At 42.0% G+C, this 23,108-nt stretch overlaps 2 protein-coding genes across 6 annotated transcripts in view; one reads left to right on the top strand and one right to left on the bottom strand.

The window, feature by feature from the left end:
* Window positions 1-15,598, top strand: part of LOC110988045 (leptin receptor overlapping transcript-like 1) — a 48,518-nt gene extending 32,920 nt beyond the window's left edge. For 2 of the 4 annotated variants that reach the window (XM_087144542.1, XM_022251257.2), the window contains exons 2-4: window positions 6,925-7,002; window positions 10,862-11,054; window positions 11,824-15,598. In XM_087144542.1, the coding sequence (XP_087000668.1) occupies window positions 6,925-7,002; window positions 10,862-11,054; window positions 11,824-11,940 (388 nt within the window). In that variant the 3' untranslated portion in view covers window positions 11,941-15,598. Of the gene's footprint in view, window positions 1-6,274; window positions 6,325-6,371; window positions 6,708-6,924; window positions 7,003-10,861; window positions 11,055-11,823 lie in introns of those variants that run through there. The other 2 variants (XM_022251258.2, XM_022251256.2) reach the window with 2 other exon arrangements.
* The window catches only part of LOC110988044 (serum paraoxonase/arylesterase 2-like), a 190,888-nt gene that overhangs the window by 167,186 nt on the left and 594 nt on the right, over window positions 1-23,108 (bottom strand). The gene's annotated exons all lie outside the window — the stretch shown is intronic.

The raw sequence follows: 23,108 nt of genomic DNA, 5'->3' as shown, positions 1-23,108 counted from the left end.
TCCATACCTGCCAACTGTTCCGAAATAGGCGAAACCGTCCCGATTTCCAAGATTAAAAGTGCCCAAAAAATTGGAACATTCCGATTTTCCAGGTTGCGCAAAAAGAAATAAAAAAAATTATAAAATATTCAAAAGCAGTCCAGCCCCTTGTCCGTGAAAAATATTGTTCTTTGGTAGATTGGTTCCCGTACCCTGTGTCTCTGAAGTGAACGTTGTGAATGTGTCAGCCAGTGTACATGTCGTATTGTGTTATTTTATGAAAATTGGGACGGGGACCAGTCTAGTTGTATGAGGGCGCTATTACCGCTGCTACAATGGTATAAAATCCGCCTTGCTCTTTTGTACGACAAAAGGGACGTAAACCAGACTGAAACATCTGGTGTTCTGCCTCTCTGATGTGCTTCTGAATCAAGTGCAGGCCAAGCATGGCACGGTGGACGTATTGACATCGATTGATACCATGCTTGTTTTCCACACACATTGTTTTTACTAGTCTTCGGTGGTTTTTGTGGATATTTTGTAAATAGTTTGACCGTTTGTGGCATCTGAAAGTTTAGACATGGATAAACACAAGGAAAAAAGAGGAGTAGAAATTCTGAGAGAAGTATGTAACAAAATATCACTTCATAAAGGCTTTACGAAGAGGAGAATCTTACCTATTTTGCACAGTCTGTCAAGCGGACATAGAGATCTCAAGTGGGGGACTAAATGACGTCAACAGATTTTTGGTAACTTTTATTTTGGTTTCATCCTAATATTTCTATTTACATTGTACCATTCTACATTCTATACACCATAATCCATTAGAGGCCCTGTAAACAGCAATTTGTGTATGATTCTTCAGGCTTAAGACTCATACAGAATTGATGTTCGCAGGGCCTCTCATGGAGGTTCAAAAGTGCCAAAACGCAGGAGCTTCCGGGGGTGCTGCCTCCTAGGGCCCCTGGACTCCACCCATTCCGTGCGAGCGTCTGTGACACTCGCCGAATGGTATTGGAGGTGTTCCTCTTTCTGATTTTTTTATTTTGGCAGGTATGCAAGTACCGTGCACGCGCGGCCAGCATGAGTACATCAATACCAGTTACCCCTCTCGTGCTACACGCATGTGCTCTGTCCATTTTAGGGTCGCCTTATTGAACGTAGTCTGGTTCCCTGCCGAAAGATTCCCAGACGACCCTTGATAATGATTCGTCGGGTAGTCAGAATCATCGGGTCTGGTATCCGGACTATAGTGAACGAACTTAGCTAATACGTGCGTGTGGATAAGTGTACATGTATGATTTCTGTACCGTAACTGTTTCACGTACCAGTACATGTATGTACTGCATTGCCGAGTAGTGATGTGAATTGGCTTTCCGTCCTTGTTTCGTCCTTAGGGGCACGTTATCAATTATTGAATTTGCAGCATAATAAATCGAGAATGAATTTGCTGGGATAGACCATGGAGGTAGAAATGAACCAGGGTAAATCAAAACCATTTATGGGAGGGGCGCTATCTGGTGGGGGGGGGGTGCGCATGAACAGACACACCAGAACACCCTGGGCTCGGATCTCTGTTGGTGTTATTGCTCTATTTAATTTCAGTAGCAGACAGGCCAACAACGGAGGCGACGGCAAACATGAGGAATTTTAGCAGCCATTTATGGATTAAGGGCTAGCCGCTTGAGTGGGTATTTTGTTTCATTTTAAAGCGGTCAGACGGGGACAAGGCCTAGCCACTCAAGGGGTGCATGTTGCTAACATCTCCTTAATTCCACTATTCCCTTCCAAGATAGATCTAGATTACTGTCAGACACTCCTGATCACTCCTTTCTGGCTGCGCCAGCCCTGGTCCCCCAGTTTTAAAAGACTTCTGGTTCACCATCCATTTTTTCTCCTGTCCAGACTGGACATTTTCTGCTACCTAAGGTTGGGAACTTTTCACCTGGCTCCCGGTGATCTGCTTCTAACTAACTTGGTATTGGCCAAAAATCTGTTTATTCGACAGGACTTTCTAGTGACAGTACGGCCATGGTTGCACGAGGAAGTTATCTGCAAACCTGTTGAATTTATGACAACAGAATTTAGCATTTTGTCATGCGCTGTGATGTTCAGGCTTTGGCTCCAGTTAACTCTCCTTTGAGTACTATAACAGATTTCCAGATGTACTTCTTTCTCTCGGAGCTGCAAGTATCAACAACACATATCTACAAGTCAGCCCAAGCTGTAATCTAAGTCCAAGCCTATGTATGTATGTTCATCCAGTGTCCCCTCTTCAGGTTGGTCTTGTCGTGACACCTAAAGTAGGTTTTCTAGATGCTTTCTGGTCCTTCCTTCCAAATGATGTCTCCCCAATGCACACAAGCGTCAGGTTTGTTTCTCCTGATAACGGCTACCTCCAGCTACTAGAAGAGGCAGCGAATTGCAGGCTCTCCCGTTGCCGAAGGCTGTCTTCGTTGGGAGCCTCACAGTGCTCACCTCATTCCTTCAACTGTCTTCCTGACAAATGACCAAACCCCTCACTTGATCCTTCGGATACTTCTGTGTCCTCCGTCTCCTTAGACGTCATCCCCGAATTGACTTCTTCCGTGAATTGTCCGCAACGGAGGTATTTGTGCTGAAGCGTGAAGGGTTTAATGAGCCAGGCGGCCATGTGCCCTTTTGTCATCGCAACAAATGCATCATGAAAAAGCATGATTTTTCTGGACCTTATGAATACCAAAAGCTGTTCTGCAGAAATGATGTTTTCCAATTTCCAGTATCAACATTTATTAAAGACGATGGGGTCGTTAAAAATATTTTGCCGAACTTCAGTTTGGGTACATGCATGCATACATACATGTATTGTACACATGTGCATGTGCAGTGGTCAACTCACAATGAGACATACTGGGAGCTCGCTGCGGACGTGACGTACTAATTGCGTGTAAAAATGATACATTAATAGAAGTATTAAACTCCTTCTCCATCCCATATTTATGAGCAACTTTGATTTCAAAAGTTTTACACGTTTTTCCAAAGTTTATTTAGGCGTTACAATTCCCTGAAATACCGTTAGCAGAGGCGGTGTGACATTTTCTGAACATGTTTCACCGACCAAATGGTTGTGTTTAAACCCTACTTGTAGGATATGTGAAAACAGCAAAAACAGTATGCTGAAATGGGAATTTCTTACTTAACAGGATACAAAATCAATCTGGATTCTGGTTCTGGTTATTTTTTTCACGAAACAGATTCAACTACCAAATTGGGGCATTGAATATATTCGAGTGACCCTGGTATCAAGTCAGCATTCTTTTCCAAGATGGCCACCACGTCCAAGTTGCAATTTGGAATTTTCCATCGGTCTTTTTTTCCCCAATGGATAACAGCATTTTATTTGAGATCTACAAACAATTTAGAGCTCTTGCAAAATTCTATCATAGCATATAAATACTACAATTTTGACCAAACAAAAGGAAACTTTATTTGGCCCATGCATGCACCAACTCTCGTCACACGCTGAAGTGCTGCTGTACATGTACTCTGTGTGGCAAAATCATTTTTTCCCTGCAGAGTTGCCTTCAATCGAACACGAGTCCAACTATGATCAGCATCCTATCCAAATTTATTTTACATGTTCGTTTATGACATCACTGGCCTAATATGGAACGTAAGGGCATGAATAGTGGAGACTGGCATCCATATGATTATACATGCCCACTAGGCCTGTGCCGGGTACCCGCCCGTCGATTTCAAAACCCGGTTCCATTTTTCCGGGCCGGGTACCCGTAAAAAAGTAAATAAATTAGGAACAAACGTTCATGCATAAAATGTCTGTGAAATTTCTTACTGAAGGACAGACTTCATGGAAAACCACCGTGCCGATGAAAACCCGGTCCCGCGGTCATACATGAAACTTGAATTCGGAGATCGACAGCTAATTTTGCAAACCACTCCGCCCATTGTACCGCAAGTCGTTTTCCTAGTTCCGGAATTTCCTAGTTCACAAGAGCGAAAAAACCACTAAAATTCACGGGCGATAGGTCACTCGCTACGTGTGATTTTAAATATTGCTTTAAATTGAATAGTCAAATATGTGCATCTAATGTCGGCTTAATCAAAATGACTTTTTAAGAGTTTCCGTTTTTGTTAATTTAGCGAAAACTGCAAGGTTTTCCCCCACTCAGATCGCGCGGCGTTACCACGCAAAGTCGTTGCGAACTCAACTACTTGGGCGCAGCAGAAATGTATGTGACCCGTCAACTGTGCGGCGCGGGGAGGATAACGTTGATAGCTCACTGTACAGTTTAATAGTCGAGTCAAACCTTACGCAATTTCTACCTTTGTAATTCATTGGAATTCTTATTTTTCATCTAATTTTCTCAAAATTAAAAGATTCTCTATTAGAAAAGCAACTTTTTACAATGGTTGGGCTGAAAATGGATTTTTCATGTGGTTACTTTTTATTTGTGAAGACGTTTTTGTCTCGATCCTAAACCGATCCTGGACTAGGAAAGGTGTCATCATCACTTTCGTCGATCGATCCTGTGAGTCCAAATATAAAAGCTTAGATTTTGAAAAAAATTGAAGTATATACAAAACACAAAGTTGACTTCTGACCATATTTCACTCGAATTTGAGGATTTTTTAGCTGCAGTCTTACTGAATAATTTTCGCGATCCGGAACTAGGAAAATGACTGTACCAAACCTATATGAACAAGAGGGGGAAGCGCTGTTGATGTACACTTGCATGACTGTATTTGTAACTATCAAACCCTGTCGGCCTAAATGACTTTTGTGCGGAATAAGTAGTGCTTACTGTTTGAATTAAGGATATTTTTGTCAAATAAAACAATATGAATGAAAATTACTTTATGTCGGGATTGACGACGAAGCGAGAGCGGACTGTGTAATATTCCCGCGGTACTGGGACTCCACACGGCGTGCGGTGAGTAGTGATCACACACAATTTGTGCGGTTGATCGGCCTCTTTTTATAATCAAAGCATTAAATGTGCGCTACAAACCCAAAGAGTCAGAGAACCAGTTTAGTTAATTTTTATACCAAGAAATATTCCGTTTCAAAAATACTTTTAAATTAGAGCAACTTGAATTTCCTCAGTGATTCAGTGGAACTGTGGATGAGGAATTGACCAAAAAGCAGGAATGATTTTTCCTGTATGTACTTAAGCATTTCAAATCCAAGTATTTTTTCATTCGAAAAAAGGAAATGTTGACAGGTGCAAGTCATAATACAGTCGGCCAATCAAGTATCACTTGTCGAAGTACTTATGCATTAAAATCTCGACAATTTGAACCTCAGGGGAATGGAGTTATCCTGAAAAAGTATTTATAAAACTAAACCATTTCATCGTGGTACGTACCTTCGTGTGGCAAACTTTCGTATCGCTTAGTCATTTAACAACGTGAAGCGCTGCTATTTTATTCACTTGGGCTTCCTTATGTGTGGTCACATGACCTTTCTTTTTACGATCACATGGCTGCTGCAGTGTCGGCGATTGGACTGCCTGAAGGGGACTACAATTGGGCCCGCGTTGCAATCAGGTTAGTTTCAGCGTCTTGAAAGCCAGGATTACACAGTTGCAGCTTCGTTGATTCATGCAACGTGCTGGTCCTCGTCAGAAAAGAAATGAACTTGCGAGGATCCTGACCCTATATAGACTTCCGATACTTTCAACGCCGTTTGAAGCATTTGGTGGCGGTTTTTTGAATCAGAAACTTCAAAATAAGTGGATGTAATGGTGTGGGCATTGTTCGAGTTACGGTGGTATTTTTGTACATAAAACTTCAAGCCTTTTAACCCGTGACGTACATAGCACTGATCTGGTCCGCACGTGACGCGACCAGCGCTCACCATTTGTGCACGTCACATGCGTTCCGCGTGTCCGTCGTCATGCAGCATCCGGGACATTTCCTTTGAGCGTTTGCAGGTGCGTATATCATGTAGGTGGTTTGCAGCTCTGTTCTCTTTTCTGACGTTTCCCGTGAAGATTTGTTTTTCTGTTTCATACACCCACAAAAAATTTGCAAACTGATGGTAACAGTTTCGTTTGATAAAAAGGTAGGAGAGATTAACTCCGACGTTTAGAACAATGTTCTGCTTGCTTCCTGTGTACCAAAAAGAACCGTGTTTCGGGCACATGATCCACCGGGTTGCGCACAATGCCATTTGTTATTAGGCGATCTCTTTTCCGGGTACCCGATGTTAACAAAAAACGGGTACTCGGTTCTAAAAACACCCGCAAATGCACACCCCTAATACCCACAATTGAATGCAGTGAGAACTTAGTACTGTTCTGCAGCTGAAATGCTGTACCTATCGGTGTCCTTGGTTGGTTATTAGTAAGTTCTCAGCACGTGAGGTTACACCATCATGTGATCGGGGCCATCGCAAATGTATTGTACATGTACATACCCATTTTACGCACCACCTGTACTCACACATCTGTACTGAAACTCGTAGACAAAACAAACAGATGCACCACACAATTTGTGAGGTGTGAATGGCACTTACAGTACATTTATTCAGTCCTCTGGACTTGTTTCCTGTATTTCCAACAAGCGAGTAGAGCCAATGTAATTGGCAACCAACGAATGACTGATGACATGACTGCCTTGTCCCTGTGCTGCGTCACTTACACGTGTGGCCGGCCAGCCGTGGCCTGGATCAGGCTGGGTCTCACATCTGCCTCTTCAGTGACTGATGTCATTCTTCAAATGCTGCTGTATATTGCCGCCCAGAATATAAGCCACAGGGACATTTTTTAGCATGAGAATCAACATATAGGCTATGGCATATATTAAAAATGACAGTTTTATGAATAATGTATATGTGTATATGAATTTTGGATGATTAAAGACTTGAGGGCTGTGACAAAGGATGAGTGGAATACTTATTTCATACATATAGTTTAATTATTTTTTCATTGACATTTATTTCAGCCTGGTTGCTTTGGCCTTCTCAGCTTCAATTGGCATTCTCTTAGTGGTCCTGTCATGTGCACTGCCGACATGGGGACAGTAAGTACTGTGGTATAAATCTCCAAACAAACAGTCTAAGTTTTACCTGATTAGGATAGGTAGTACATGTACATGTAGTAGTCTTTGATGATTGTCCCTACCTAAACCTAAATTCTACAAGATCTTTTGAGTTTGACAAGGTATAGGCCAGGGCAGACATCCATGAGTTTTGCAAAGTGGCGGGTAGCAACCACATGGCGATGATGAAAACTATGACCATGGTGACGTGCACAAACCAGCCAGTCAGAGGATCCGGCTTCTCAATTTTTTCTGTGATCAGTACATGTACGTAAGCTCGTGCACGTCGCAGTTGTATTCATTGGCTCGTTTTGGGTGCTACCCGCCATGTTGCGAATGTTCCAGCTGTCCGCCCTGGCCTATAGGGAAGTTGTTGTGGAATTGTACCAATGATTGAATTGGCCTATAGGGAAGTTGTTGTGGAATTGTACCAATGACTGAATTGCCTCTGCTGACCGATATGGATTTACCAAATACAAAAAACAGGAATTATCAGCGAGATCAATGAGAACTGATTTACATGTAGTTGGTAGGAATTATTTATTTACACTATAAGTTCTTGGTTGTACACTTCACTGATCAATACTGCGCATACAGCAGTCCACAACTTGGGCTCTTTGTAGCATAATCTGGGCTCTGCAGTGTACAAGATGCACTCCTCTTTTTTTGGGGGGGGGGTTTAGTTTGGTTGGGTTTGCTTGGGTACGTGTACTTTTCTGTTGGGGTTTGTGGATCGAAGTGAGCTTTTTTTGGTGAGCCCGGGGAGGGGAGTTTCTTTACTTTTGCAGTACAAAGAGTGTCTTTCAACAAAACATCAAATTGTGAGGACAAACAGTTGAAGTCTTTTTCATTATCCTTCCCTTATTTAATTTTACCAGTGATTGAGTTGTTTGTAAGCAAAAGGTCTTGCAATATCCTGCCCCTAATTTAATTGGGTGCAGAATTTGCAGGACTCTTTCACCATGCTGCACATTGTTTTTTTCTTTGGAGAACACATAGGAAATCCTATTGGCAATTTTGTAGCAAAAGAGGGATTTGGTGTAGACAGGATTAGCCAGTGAGATTCTAGAATTTTCAACCATTGTGGTTTTAAAAGATTTCAGAGGATTCAGCCAATCAGAGAATTACATCAGGTCTAATTGTACAAGCCTGGCTGTGCAGCAGTAACATTTAGGGTGTAATAGTCATATTTGTCTTGGCCTTTAAAGGTATTGTAGTCACTAATTTATAGTATGTTGTGGCATATTGTCCTTTTTTGTGTGGTGGTCTAACAGTAACTACATGTACCTTGATCTAAAAACTGACCGACCCGATGAACTGTTCATAATGCAGGCCTTAAAAAAAAGAGAAATAGTATGTTGTTGCAGTAAGAAAACGTCTAAAAGGAAATTATGTTAGTCATGTCTTGACCTTGTTACCGGTAACTTACATACTGAGAAACTTTTTTTGACAAATGACAGTATGACTAAGTATGCTTGTGGGTTTTACAAGATCCCTTGCCCTTTTAGCTGTTAGTAGAAACAATAGTGTGTACAGCATTTTGTGTAGGTGTATAATGTTTGTACAAGAAACAGGAATGAACAATAAGCATTGGCAATCAGGATAAATCAAAAAGATTAAAGGGACCATAAAATAGAAATATTTTACTAAATTGTATTAATACCCTTGAAATTGCACCTCTTGGTTTCAAGCTACCTGAATGAAAATTTTTGTTTTACAATTGCAACCCATATTTTGGAGTGTTTTTGGATTTTATGCTTATGGATGTTTGCATTTTCATAATTTTCATGAGCAAAATGATGATGTCATCCAAGGCACCAAGCCTCAATATTGCACTGATTTGTGCAGAAAATTTCTAGATTTTTAAAACTCTGCTATCATAGATTTCATTTCCTTTGGCAATTTATTGTTATTTAATTACATGTATATGGCAATAAGCAAGCAAGCAACCTTTTCACAGAAATGTTTTCAGATAGCAAATTTGAAGTTCACAATTTAAACATGAAAACATACAAACTGAAAGCGCCTTCACTTGTCTAGAAGTGCTTGAATCTCAAAAAAAAGTCAAACAGTCTTCATACATTAAAGAAGAGAACAGAGATAAATGGAAAGTGATTCTAAGAAATTCACTTCATGGATCCTTTAATGATGACCATGTATGCTAATTGAGTAAATCAAAGATGGTATAGCGCCGCAAATTGGTGCAAGATGGAGAACTTTACCACAAATACGCATGTAACATTATACATGTAATTCACCTGGGTGCCATTTGAGCAAGCAAAGTTTTTCATAAGCCATAACAGGAGGAATGACATCCAGTGCTTTGTTATAGGGCTTAGAAATAAAGTGGCTCATTCTTGCATATTTTGTCCTTTATTAACCCGCTGTCGGGTGCTTTTAAAAATGCAGTGCACACATATGGGCTATCAAGAATTTCAGTTTTCAAAATCCTGGAATTTGGATGTTTACACCCACACAAATGCCTATTTGGTGGCTCATCTAAGCTGACAGGCACAATCATTGACTCCTGAATATTTCAGCCAGGCCTGTTGCCCTGTAAAGAGAGCTTAGCATTGTTAGGTGTTGCATAATTTCCTTTGTTCCCAGTGAATGCAAGTGGCGTCTTTTCAAACGCGGCTGGATTAGCATGGAGCAGCGGCCGCCCATCAATGGAGCCCTGGAGCATTTTTGTTTGTTTTTGAAAATGTTGAAAAATGTGGACAGCCCAAATTAAAATGAGTTATTACAAATTTTGGTCCTTTTTCAGTTTAGTTCAACCTAATCGATTTGATCATGACATCATATTGACTTTATGACATCACAAGATTTTCCAGACAACCTGCCCATCTAGTTGGCTAGGCTTCGTTCCAAGACCTTTTTGTACAGTGTAGTGTCTTCAGTGAAACAAACCATCTCACAACAAATCACTATCAGTGACTTGAACCATCACTAGACAAATAGCTACATGTATCACAAACTTAAGCGTAGCTGTACATATTACAAAGAGGGCACTGTCACAATGAATCACTTAAGTTATGCATGCAAAGCACATATATCGGATTGCAGCACTGCAAAAGGTGTCTTGGACCCAAGACTACCAGTTGACCTACCAAAGGTTTGCAAAAATTTATTTTGAAAAACGCTGTTTGGCTTAGAAGATCCATCAAAAAGAATATAAAATAATGTAATATAAGAAATTGATAAAAATCTTATGATGTCATCACTGTGTCACTAAGTTTCACATCCAAAACATCTTGGTTTGTGCATATACCAAGATTGGACCCAGTCAGACATGTTGTTCTGGGTATATACATGGGCTTGTCACATTGACTTACTATAACATCATCCATGACATAGTTCAAGACACATCTATACTGCAAGATAGGGGTGAAGTTTGTTACAAATTCAAGTTTGCAAAGTGACCGAAGCCTTTCCCAGAAAAAAAAGGTGTACGAAGTCTGTGGACTTTGGAGGAGAAGAGAAGTGGGTGGGGGAAAACAGAAGAAAAATAAATGCTTTTCTGTTGAAAGGATACCGCCAAAGAATTTTCAAAAAGTGTGGCCTTCCACAGTTGTTTTGGTGTTTCAGACAGGGCAATCAGGATTTTTTTCGTGTCATTTTAATATATCAAATATGATCAGCGGTAAAAGGGATTATGGGAACCATGGTTTTAAAATGCTACCTGTATCCCCACAGTAGATGTAAAGCAGTAATACTGCACATTGTCCAAGCATAAAATTCACATCACTCGTTTGTGTGCATTTCCATCTACCTATGTATATATGATTGTAGTTGTCTGCTTTTTATAGTACTCTTTTCCTAATACTTTGATTTTACACAGACAGTGGTGGCCAATGTTTGTAGTTACCTTTTATGTGCTGTCTCCAGTACCAATGTTGGTAGCAAATCGTATATCCAACATTGACAGCTTGGGAGCAGCAAGCAGCGCACTACGTGAATTGTGCATCTTTCTTACTACTGGAATTGTAGTTTCTGCATATGGGCTGCCATTGGTGTTCGCACACACTAAAGTGGTAAGATACATGCACGTGTACATACATGTATGGGCCTTCAAAGATGCTACGGAAACAAGTGCGTAATTTGTGGGTGCCAAAAAAATCAAGTTGTTAGACCTTTGTCATGAGATAAAGTATAAGGTATGAAGGTATCCTGCAATGCAATTTGGTTAATGAAGTCGATGTAAATGTACATTTACCTTTGTTTCCTGTTAAACTTTTTTGTAACGGACATTTTGTATTCACCTGAAGTTAAAATACTTGTACAAGTTCACTAAGGAAAGAACAAACAGGTGCATGCACCCAGTGGTCAAATGAAGACTGAATATGGCAACAGAAACACACGTGCACCTGTGAGTGATACATAAAAATGCCCCTACCCCCTGAAGTTCTCGCACAGAAACAGCTATTTATTCAAATAGTACTGTTCTGTTATTGAACGAGGGCCACATCAGTGGAGGGCAGATAGCATGTTTTTCACAATGTACTGAATTAGTTGTTAGTTGGTGCACAGGAAACTTGTAGCTGCTGTATTTACAGAGAACTTGTATTTGGGCTCTTTGGTTACATTATGTGGAAAGGGTTCGGTCAGGGTCTGTGGCGAGGTAAAGTTGCACAGTAAAAGCCTTGAATTTAAAAAAAAAGTGGTTGATATAAAATAAAGTGAGTGTTGCCCCCTTGTTTGCCGTTCAACAAAAGGACAATAACCCAATATTTTCGATTTTATTGTTTATTGTTGTGTTTTCCTTGGTATTGACAATTAACATCCACTTGTTTGTACCTGCAGATTGAACTGGTGCCTGCCCTTCTTGTCTTGGCTGGAAATACATGGTGTTTTGTCACAATTCTGGTATTTTTCATTGTCTTCAACCGCAATGATGATTTTGAGTTCCAGGTTTGGTGAAAAAATTCTTGGCATATCTGGTAAATTGCAAAATGTGCATCATACGTTTACTGAAATTTAAGCACGTAAAAGCAGTGTTTTCCACAGCTTTGTATTTTAGCAAGGTAGCTGGCAATGGAAGTGCAAAGCGAGAAGCCCTTTTGGCTTGGGGTCCCAAAGTGTGAGATCCAATCTAAGGCTCTGTTGTGCAATCTGAGGTCTAGACAACTTGAGTGTTTGCCAACTCAAGTTCGGACAACTCGACCATTGAGAAAAGAAATTATGGCCAGATGTCTGATTCACACTTTGACATTGTTTCAACAGTTTGTCAAAAATCACGGTAGAAGAAAAAAATTGACAAATAGTTACAGGACGATATGTTACTCACTACGAGTGATCCCAAATGCTTTTTTCTTACTCCACAGTCTTAGAAACTTTTGCATCGAACGTCTGTTTAATCAAAATGACTTTCGAAGTTTCCGTTCTCTTTAAACTGGCCGAAAACTGAACGCGTATTATTTCCTAGTTTGGATCGCGCATTAAGTGCATGCACACAATATACGTTTTGAACTCAATAGAGGGATTTCACTTGAGCGCTGTCCGCGCATATCAGTATCGAAACCGAAGATCTCTGTGTTGAACGCTGTCGCACGCGCCGGCGGAGTCGACACAGTATACATGTAGAGGGATTTCACATTAGTGCCGTCTGCGCATATTGGCATCGAAACCGAGGCTCTCTGTGTGGAACCTCGTCGCGCACGCCCGCGGAGTCAACACAGTACATGCAGTAAGTGTGACGCCACTTCAGTTAAACCACGCCCACTGCACATGCAGATACAAGTCCGTCGCAGGTACGTTAGTTCGCGGTAAATTGCCGTTATTTTTTCTTTTGATTTTACCTGTCGAGTCATCTTGACTCTTCCACAAAAATTTGCTGCCTGAAAAGTCTGAATTTAATATAATTTATATATTTTGTGTCTTGACTCCTTATTTTCAATCGTCTGGTCGTATTAAGAATTGAAGCTGACACGTACAGCCTCGTTTTCAAACGTTTTCAAGTGCGCAGATCGACGCTAAAAACGTTGTATTGTGATCCCTCTATTTACTATACGGGCATTGCAGAATGTGTGTGACGTAATGGGTTCGTCAACTGTTCGGTGTAAGGTAGTATCGCTGATGGCTCGCGATGTGTAGCTGAAAAATTTGAGTCATAATGTACACAAGATCCACGCTTTAAATTTATTGGAGTTCTTATTTATAAACAAATTTGAGAAATTTTTCATTAGAAAATCAGCTTTTAACAATGGTTCTGGCTGAAAATGAATTTGCTGCTCGCATGGTTACTTTTTGGAAACTAATCCAGAAAATAACCGTATTATGTGTAGAGATTTCACTAGTCGATTTATCTCTGTCAAAGGTGAGTTGTCCTGACGGACGACTTGACTAACAACAGAGTGGTCTCAACGGTTGAGTTGTCCGAAGTAGAGCTGGCAAACGGTCGAATTGTCTGCACAATCTAAGGCATCTCCTGAACACTTTCTTCTAACTCTTAGAATCAAATCGAAGGCAAGATTTTTGGGGAAGGAAACATTTAGTCGATAGGGTTAATTTTTGGAGGCCTTTTTTTTTTTTGGCGGTCGGTAAAGCTACTGGTAAACATGCACATTTTTTTAGAAAAAGTGTAACAGGAATGTTGTAATACTGTACAGTTAAACTGGTTCTCGACAAAACAAAGTGAATGTCTGACGAATCATGAAATGACCTTTTGAGTCTCCAGTTCGCAACATTCGCAAAAGACGGCACATATAGCTTTGCTTAGTTCATTATCGGTGTTAATTTAAATACATTGTAAACACGCACGCAATCGATTTGATGTGATTTCCGGGAAATTGGTCCATTTGCGATTAATCTGTGCCTAATGTACGTCATTGCGTTCGCGTCAAGTCTAAATTTTCAAAAGTGTTTAAGCAATTTCTCCAATTTTTTAAAATACAAACATTCAGTTACGTGGTGCTTTAGCGGAATATCTGCTTAAACAGGATGGCTGTGACCTGAAAATGGATTTCTTGCTTGATTTTATTAATGCCTGGAGGATTTCTGACTCGATCTGGAACTGGATAAGATAAGGAAAAGTGGCAACAGCACTTCTAATGATCTTGCATATCTTAAATTAAAGGCAGTATGTATGCATGTACTGCAATTTGTCAACATTAGCCGATTTGGGGGTTTGTGGTTACTTTGTGTATCATTCCACGAACTCGTCTCATTTTTTTAGATCACTGCTTTGAGAAAAATCAAGAAAAATGATATTACATATTTAACCCTCGAAGCGCAGCTCAAGCAATTTGTCTCGCAAAAATCCATGGGCTACAGGACGCTCTTGAGTGCTTGTACAGTACACAAGTGAGGTCAGTAGGCAGACCAATTGTGGCCCTCAAAAATGCATTTTTCCATGGCTTTGCGTAATACTGGTGGTTTGAAATTCACCTTCTAGTTTGTGTTTCCTATTCAATGATGCAACGCAGAGAATTTGTCTAATAAACAATGCTTCATCGGGCAGTGAAGTGACCAGTTAGAGGTCCGGTCAACTTGGACCCACCCCAAGTTATCTCGGACCCACTGAACCATATTCTGTTTTGGCTATAACTTTGTAATAATAAATGAAACACGCAAAGCCTGACAGCCCCTGCAGTGAGGTTTTTGGCATGGATCCCAAAATATTCTTGCTTCTATAGATGTTCGGTTTGAGCACCAAAAGACAGTACTTTAATTACTTCTGACATTGTTGATACAGTTAATGTCTGAAAGTCTCTAAAAAGCTATACATGTGCTGTCAATCATTCGAACTCAATCATCGTGCTCCATGTACCATCGTACAGGAATTTTAAAAAGGTGGCAAGTTCATTCGGCTGACTGAAGTACCGATAGTATATGGACAAACGAAATCTAAACTTAAGACTTTGTTAAGTTTGAATAAAATACGTCATAAGTCTTGTCCTGTGTGGTCTTGCAATGGTCTTGGAGAGGTTTTGATTTCAAGATTAGCCTGATTGAGGTACGACTGACACAATATTAGGATACTCTTTGGTTTCGGGAAAATCATTGTTTACTCATATCGACTTCCAATTGTGCCATCCACTGTGTCCACCATGGTTAATTGGCTAATCGTTTCTCACTCAGTCATATTAAGTCAAACCACTCGGACCATATTATCTAATTTTAGTGTACACTTTTATGTCCACTGTATTGTTTGACTCCAACATGATACATGTATGAACATATTCCAGTGGCAAAGCATGGGGTGAAGTATGGGGTGTGAAATCACCTTTATATGCGGGGGCTCTGTCACAGAATGTATGTATGTAATCAAGTGTTGAGCTATCTGTAATTATGGTTGTTTTATTATAGTTATTTCAGAGGTGTCATTATAAGCCATTTGGGTCACTTGTATCCCTCGAATGTGCATTTCATTTACAGTTGTTTCCTTGTGGTTTTCATATTGCCCTTTTCTTTGCTTTTCATAGTGACGTCATCTTTCTCAAAAGCAAGCATTTGCTTCCACATTAAAAAGTACACGAGTTGCAGAGATTTGTTGTTTTCAGTAGGTTAATTTTTAAAATTAGTTTCACATTTCAAATTAGAGGACTACTAGTAAATGAAATAAAAGCATGAAATGAAAGCATGATCTGCAGCGGCCTGTTCTTTGAGAATCTTGCAATGGCACCATCCAGTTGACCTAATAATCTGACCCTGGCCTCAGGAAAATGTGTCATGCTTTTTACCTCATAAATTTCAATTTGCAAAATTATTAAGAACCAACTTGGTACATTTGTTAACCAAAACCAATCGAAGAAACTACACTCTTTGAGAATCTTGCAATGGCACCATCCAGTTGACCTAATAATCTGACCCTGGCCTCAGGAAAATGTGTCATGCTTTTTACCTCATAAATTTCAATTTGCAAAATTATTAAGAACCAACTTGGTACATTTGTTAACCAAAACCAATCGAAGAAACTACACTTTTTACCTGTACATTGTCTTTGCCTAAAACTTTTTTTCATCGTTGACAATCTTTGTCTTTCTACATTCTTGGCTTTCAATCCAATCGGACGTTATGCCTGAGATATTGGACGGTGAAAGGTGCGCCTTCAAGAGGTGTCATATGACATACAAAAGTGTCACTAATGATGTCACTTGTATGCAGGTTTGCAACTGGGATTGAATGCCATTACCACAGTGGCCCAACATTTGTGGACAAGTGGAACACTCACATTAACATTTCTGACTAATAGAATGTCATGCTTTGCCAAATGCATGAATGCGTCAAGTTGAACACTCATGCAAATGTGGCGCTGCTTGTTGTGGCTTCTCTTCAGATAAGTATTACCTACTACGCATCCCTGAGTAGCAGTACATTAGACAAATGGATAAAGATCTTTACTCCTGCCATTTGCGATTGTGTCCCCTATGTCCTCAAGCCTTTGCTCTCCCTGGCCACAATCATTAAAATACAAATTACAAACCATACATCTTCAACCATACATCGAGGGCGTGAGGGCGCACTGCCGGTGATCGAGAATTTAGCGAATAGAAGTAATGGACTGGGAAATAATGCATATGTATTGGTAATCTGTGTAGGTTGCAGTCAGTAGACCTGGAAATTTATGCGCGAAGCATTTTCGAGATTCTATAATGAAAGGTTTGGGCAATTTTTCATTCAATACTTAATGCGGCGAGTAATTAGTATACAGAAGATTATAAACTCTAATTTCCTGAAAATGAACAAGATTTGAACAAATATATGCCTCAACTTTACCGATTTGTATACAAAGTCTTGAAAAATTCTTGAACTGTTAAAAAAATTTTTATTGTGAAACGTGTACAAGATTTTTCTTTGGCTGTGCTTCCTTCTCTTTTTTTGTGCATTAGATTAAGCTCTACAGAGGGAAATTGTTAAGAGTTGTGTGTCTAACCCCACTCCGAGTACTGTAATTTGCCTGTTTTGGGGGCTGGGATCGCTTTGTGGGTAAGGACAGTTGTGCGGCATTTTCGGTCCTTGCTAACCTAGGAAAAGGACAGTGCGTTTTTTTACTGTTCCCTTCCTTTTAGTCGGTTCGGGGTACGACTGTGCGATACCCGCATTGCGAGTTACTTCGCTACTCACAGCAGTCTTTCGGCCTGTCCCCACATCTGGTCAATCAGCTGCACGCCCATGGGCCTTCTTCAAGCGTCTTTGGCTCATTCACGCACCTACCCGATTTGGCTTGCCGTCCAGTCCAGCAACGCCATTCTGCAGGGTTCCACGAGTGGTCACGGCATTGTTTGATTGTCCGTGTCAGTGTACCACTTGCCTACGGGCTTACTTCACATCTCTACCCGCTAGTATGGAATTACCTGGCCTTTTCCTTGCACTCTTCAGATCGTTCCTCTTGACAGTCATGTTGTTTTGATGTGACTCCGCCCACTCCTAATGACTACACGTCACGTAGTCTGTGTAGCGGTTGGTACACCCCTACGTTGAATGTTTCTTGTGTGCTTACACCGGCTGCGGCTGAGCAGGATTGATTTTCTTTCCTTTGGAAATTTTTCCCTCACACCTACCCTCGATATTGGCTTCTCGTTTGGGTTCGGTGACCAAGAAATCAGTGGGTTCGTCCCGTTCTTGGCCCGCCCAGGGTTTTCTTTCGGTTTCGGTACCTGGGTCGGATCCTCTGGTAACCGGACCGCCTCCCCCAAACTTTTAGGCTTGCTACGCCATCGTTGTTTTCGGTCTCCAGCTATCTTTGACCCGCTTCTTGTGGACACGCAGCCCGAGCCTCCCTCCGGCCAACCTTCTTCCCGGCGGTCTGATTCAGGGAATTCCTCGTGGAAGAAACGCAAATCGTCTGCGACGTCGTCTTCCTCACATCATTCTTCTAAACACCTAAGGAAGAAACTTCGTGCTTCAAAAGGCGCTAGCTCCCCCTCGACCAAGGATACGCTACGGGCCCTTTCTCAGTCCATTTCGGAACTTGCCTGGCGGTAATCGCCTACTCCTTTCCTTCCGGCTACTATACATCCGGATCCGGAGCCTTATTTTCCGCCCTAAGCCTGTTCGGGTGATTTTCCGGCGGAGTCTCAGGTTGTCTCTCACCATACGGGGCCGGCTCAACCCATGGTGGATGACGTTGGGCTTCACTTCTGGCCCTGATCTTTCATTGTTATTTCTGGCTCAGGCCAATCTCCGGACGAAGATGAGCCGCTATCGGTGAACGATCTTCCGCCCTCCGAGTCTCCCCTACGTCTTTTACAGCGAGAAATGATACATATTCTGGGGCTGCCTACTCCGGCACCTACTGACGACGGGGGGCGCCCTTCATTCAAGCGTCGTTTGCCGGGAGAGTCGTCATCTCCTCTCTTCCCGGAGTTTCCCCTTAACCGCTCTTGCATAGACGCTATGGAAAAACTGGCTAAGGCCAAGCGGTGGAGTTCAGGCTACCGTCCACGCCGCTTTTTCAAGTTCCCATCGGGTGATTTTGATCACTATCTCTCTGTGCTAGAGTTTCTAGACGCGGCCAGAGATAAGATTTTTCCGACCAGGGGCAAGTCTTCTAACGTATGCCAACGAATCTTCAACGGATGGAGACAGCTTTAAAAGATGTTGACCATGCTGCTCGCTTGGGTATCCGCTGCATGTCCTTTCTTCTCCTCTTCACCGAATTTTTGTCCCGGGCGTGTGAGGAGGGCTCTGAAATTTCTCCCGAGTTTGTGACTATGGCCTTTCACTATCTCGACGATTCCTTGCTCACGGGTCTCGAGCAGTTTGCCTAGGTATCTCTTCGAGCTACGGCCTCCCGTAGGGAATCAGCTTTTCTTGCTATGAATATTCCTCACGAGTCAGTTAATTTTGCCTTGTAGAGCGTCCCTCTGTTTGATAAAGATATCTTTGCGGGCCAGTTTACTTCTCTCCTCGAAACTGAGGTCAAGCAGATTGATAATGCTTGGAAGATCTCCTTTCGTCAGCCGACCGACTCTCGCCTCCGTGTTTCTCGTTGGCTCCCCCAAGACCTCCACATCGTTCTGCTCCTCTAACACGCCGTCCTGCAGGGCCTCCTAGGCACGCTCGTCAACCCTTGTAACCTGCCAGGGAACAGACACGCTACTGGGCCCCAGCTTCCTCCAGTGCCCAGTATGGTGTCGCCAGCAGCCGCCCCCCCCCCTCCCCGCGGTCTTTTTGGGGTCGGCGTATGTGACTACTTTACCCCTCCTTCGGTCGTTAATCTCGAACCCGTTAGCGTCTGTCTTCTAACTTTCACAGGGTTCTGGGGGAGATTACGTTGGACAGATGGGTTCTCGATACTCTTCTTTACAGTTATTGTCTCGAGTTCAATCAGTCCAAACGCGAGGCTTTGGAGTCGGAAATCGCATCCCTACTGCAGAAACAGGCTACCATTCCAGTTCCCACGCTCTATGCCCGCAGAAGTTTCTGGTCCACCTTTTTTCTAACTCCAAAAAAGGATGTGGGGAAATGGAGACTAATTCTCAACCTAAGGCCGCTCAATCAGTTCATTCGCCCCTAGCGCTTCCGAATGGAGACACTCCGCACAGTTCTTCACTCGATTTCCATTTCGGCTTAGGCGTCCTCCATAGACCTCAAGGATGCTTATCTTCACGTACCCATTCATCCTGATGATCGACGATTTCTACACTTCTCGTATCGAGATCAGACCTACGAGTTTTGCGCTCTCCCGTTCAGGCTTTCCACTGCATGGAGAGTGTTCACCAGAGTGGTGCAAGCAGTGGGGGCTTATCTTCGTCGTTCGGACGTCCTCATCTTTCAGTACCTGGACAACTGGTTGATCCTGGGTCGATCAAGAGTTGAGGCTATTTCAGCCACCGCGATGACCAAAGTCGACGCCAAATATATGTATGTGCTCACGATGTTCGGGCTGTCTCCTCCCCATGGGCTTATTTCAAAGGCGTCCCGATTTCAGACTTTTGTAAAGCCGCTTGTTGGAAACCCCCCTCAACAAGAGGTAACTCTTGTTATCGCTGTCATGTTTTGCAGGGGGATCATTCTCACAGACTGGTCGTACTCAGGACGGGATCTCAGTAGCTCCAGTTACGGCCGACCCTCCCCCTGCAAGTGGGTGCACTCAAGACATTTACATGGTGAGTTGTTCTTTGTGCTTAATTCTTGCAGTCCTTTACTAATTTCTCATTTTTGTTCGCTGCAGGCTGTACGTGACTCCTCCTGGTGTTCAGGGTTGTCAGTGCGCTCTCACTTTCCCACCGTCCTCTGGTTCGGTGCTACTCTGCCTATGCATTGGTAATCTGCGTAGGTTGCAAGCAGTAGACTCTCCCCCAACCTAGAGTGGGTTGAGCCTCCTACTGCATACCTACCAGATTACCAATCTCCCTCCCCTGGCGGCCTCGGCGCACTTTGTGCGTCAAAAAAGCGCAAGAACATGGCGGCCGCCTTTGCGGGAGTCGAGTTAGTGAGGGCGCACTGCTGGTGATTGAGAATTTAGCGAATGGAAGTAATGGACTAGGAAATAATGCATATGTATTGCTAATGTGGTAGGTATGCAGTAGTAGACTCGTCTCATTCGAGGTGGGAGGAGATTTTACAAAATATTTCAAAAATTGCATTTTTACATCACTGGTGAAACAATTAAGAAAATTTACTTGACATCTCACTTCCTTTTTGTTTATTGTTTCAGTTATCCCATTGAATTAGAATCCTACTTTCCTACTAAATGCATCATCTACCAATCATGCAACTATTGTGGTTCATTTATAAGGCTTTTGAAAACTGAAATAACATGTCCATTAACTAAATATTTGCTGCAAGAACATAACCAGCTATACATCAAGGTATGTTTACTGGTATATGCCAGTGTATAAGACAGACACATAACACTGTATTGTGGTCTACCTCATCAACTATCATTCTTCTGAGGCTTTTGTACAAGTTCATTCCCTCTTCAACAGTAACAGGCACAGACATGGCGCTCTTCATCAGGACTGTATCAAGCTCGAACACGGATTTGTCGCAAGGGCATCGACCTTTGTAGACGTACTCACTACTGCATACATCAATTTCATATTGAGGCACCTCTACTGGGAAGTTATTAGCTCCATGGTGGAGCTGTGGTGTAGTGTGCATTAGCAGGGGCATCCAAATGGGCCATGGCGATTTCTTGAGGGGGTTATACGATGGGTATTCCACTCCTTTACAACAGTGTCCAGTTCTTGAAATCTGTGAAAGTCTTTTAATAACCTAATATTGATTACCTCCATACACCAGTATGCACAAATCACACTTTCTAAAACCAGATCATGTGGAACTCACCTGGATCATATTCAGAATGCAAAGCTCCAGCAGTGATTTGTCTAGAAGACCTCCATTGAAATAGCCTTCATGTTTCAGTTGGCAGAAGAGGTCTATCTAAAATTGAGTGAAGTGTTTGCTAAGCATGCCCTACCAACACTCGATCCTTTGGTTATTGTGACTGGTTCCCTGCATGACTCATATCTTTAGCAAATCAATCATCATGATCCCTTCTAAGAAACTGATGCATCTGTCGGATGTGAGTGTTTTCAGTTCCAAGATCAGCTCTTAGGATTCTTGGGCAATCCATGGTAGAGTGTACCGTTTTCACGTAATATCCTGCAACGACAGCAGGGTCACTGCTCGTTATATATGTTTCGAGCCAAAAAACATGCCTGGAAAAACCATTAATATTTGATTTAATAAATGATTCTGGAAGGGTTAAGCTTATCGTAAGGGTCAACATGCCACACATAATGTGGACCACAAACTTGATACCGTCGGCTTTGCAATGTCTTCCTTGCCCTCGTTTCGACTCCATCTGGATCTAAAATTTCAAGCAATCGTGCATGGTTTCCATATCTGTGTTCAAGTCATTTTGGATGCACTTCAGGTACATCCATCGGTAACCGTGTAAGCTTGCAGACGGTTGCAACTGTTCTTGTAGAAAACCGGCCACATCTATCACATTGTGGTTTTTTTCGGCAAGATTTAGCAATTTCCGACAGAGTGTTTGCTTACTTATTAATACGTTTTGATTAATCAGGAGAATATTAAGAATTTCTCGTGAGCTAGACCAAGAAGGAAGTAGCATCGAAAAAAACATTCACGCTTTCGTCGTGCCACTTGCAGGAACGCTTGAGCAATCAGTAATAACAAAATAAATAATCTGTAACAACGAATTAATAATCTGTAATAACGAATTAATAATCCGTAATAACAAAATAAATAATCCGTAATAACGAATTAATAATTCAAAATAACGAATTAATCCGTAACTACGAAATACATAATCCATAATAACGAACTAGTAATCCGTAATTACAAATTAATAATCCGTAATTACAAATTAATAATCCGTAATAACAAAATATGAACACATATTTGCTATGGCACTGATGGGCTTTCGAACGGAGTCTTTCAACTGCCCAAAGTCGAAAAAGCTATTTTAAAGATTTACAATGCCAATGTCATTTTGGATAAAACGGCATTGCGATCGTTACGAGGATTTGACAGTGATAGCAACGACTTTAAATAAGTGTGACGCCACGCCCCTTAGAGGTGGAGCGAGATTCAGGTGGGGCGCCCTTCTCCTCAGAGTGCGGCGCGGACGGCACGTACCGGCAAGTCCCTGAGCGGCTAGGGACGAGTCTGTTGGGATGGAAGTATACCGTCCCAGTTAAAGAGCTGATCCTTTAGGTTTGGCCGGATGGCTTGCTGATTGGCGTAGTGGTTTATTCCGAACTCAAAGTGACATTAATAAACAGTCTAGGACACCCATTCACTGTACACTGGAACATCAGGGACTGATTTTTTCCAACATCTCACCATGGGCAAAACCTGCTCGCCTGGCTTATTTGGAAAACATAACGATAGAGGGCGCTACTTTAAACGAGACAACTTTAACATTGACTTTACTCGCCTGACAATAAAAACCGCCTCAAATGAGGGAGCAGGTCGACAGCAACTAACAGAGGGCGCTTTCTCAATCGTAGCTTGTGGGCGAGGACAGAAATTTATATAGCGCCTTTCCCTTCCACAATGCGCAATCGCTAAGGGGGCATAAACTATAACCAGGGCCAAAACCAATCTAGGGATGTCGCCCCACTCAACTCATACTAAGTGTACTCCGGCAACACACCCTTCCTTTTCAC

This window comes from Acanthaster planci, linkage group LG12 (assembly GCF_054643075.1).
Source record: "Acanthaster planci isolate LZ-2023a linkage group LG12, COTS_SCS, whole genome shotgun sequence".
Classification (NCBI taxonomy): Eukaryota; Metazoa; Echinodermata; class Asteroidea; order Valvatida; family Acanthasteridae; genus Acanthaster; species Acanthaster planci.
The sequence above is the reverse complement of the archived record's forward strand: the minus strand, read 5'-3'. Positions and strand labels throughout refer to the sequence as shown.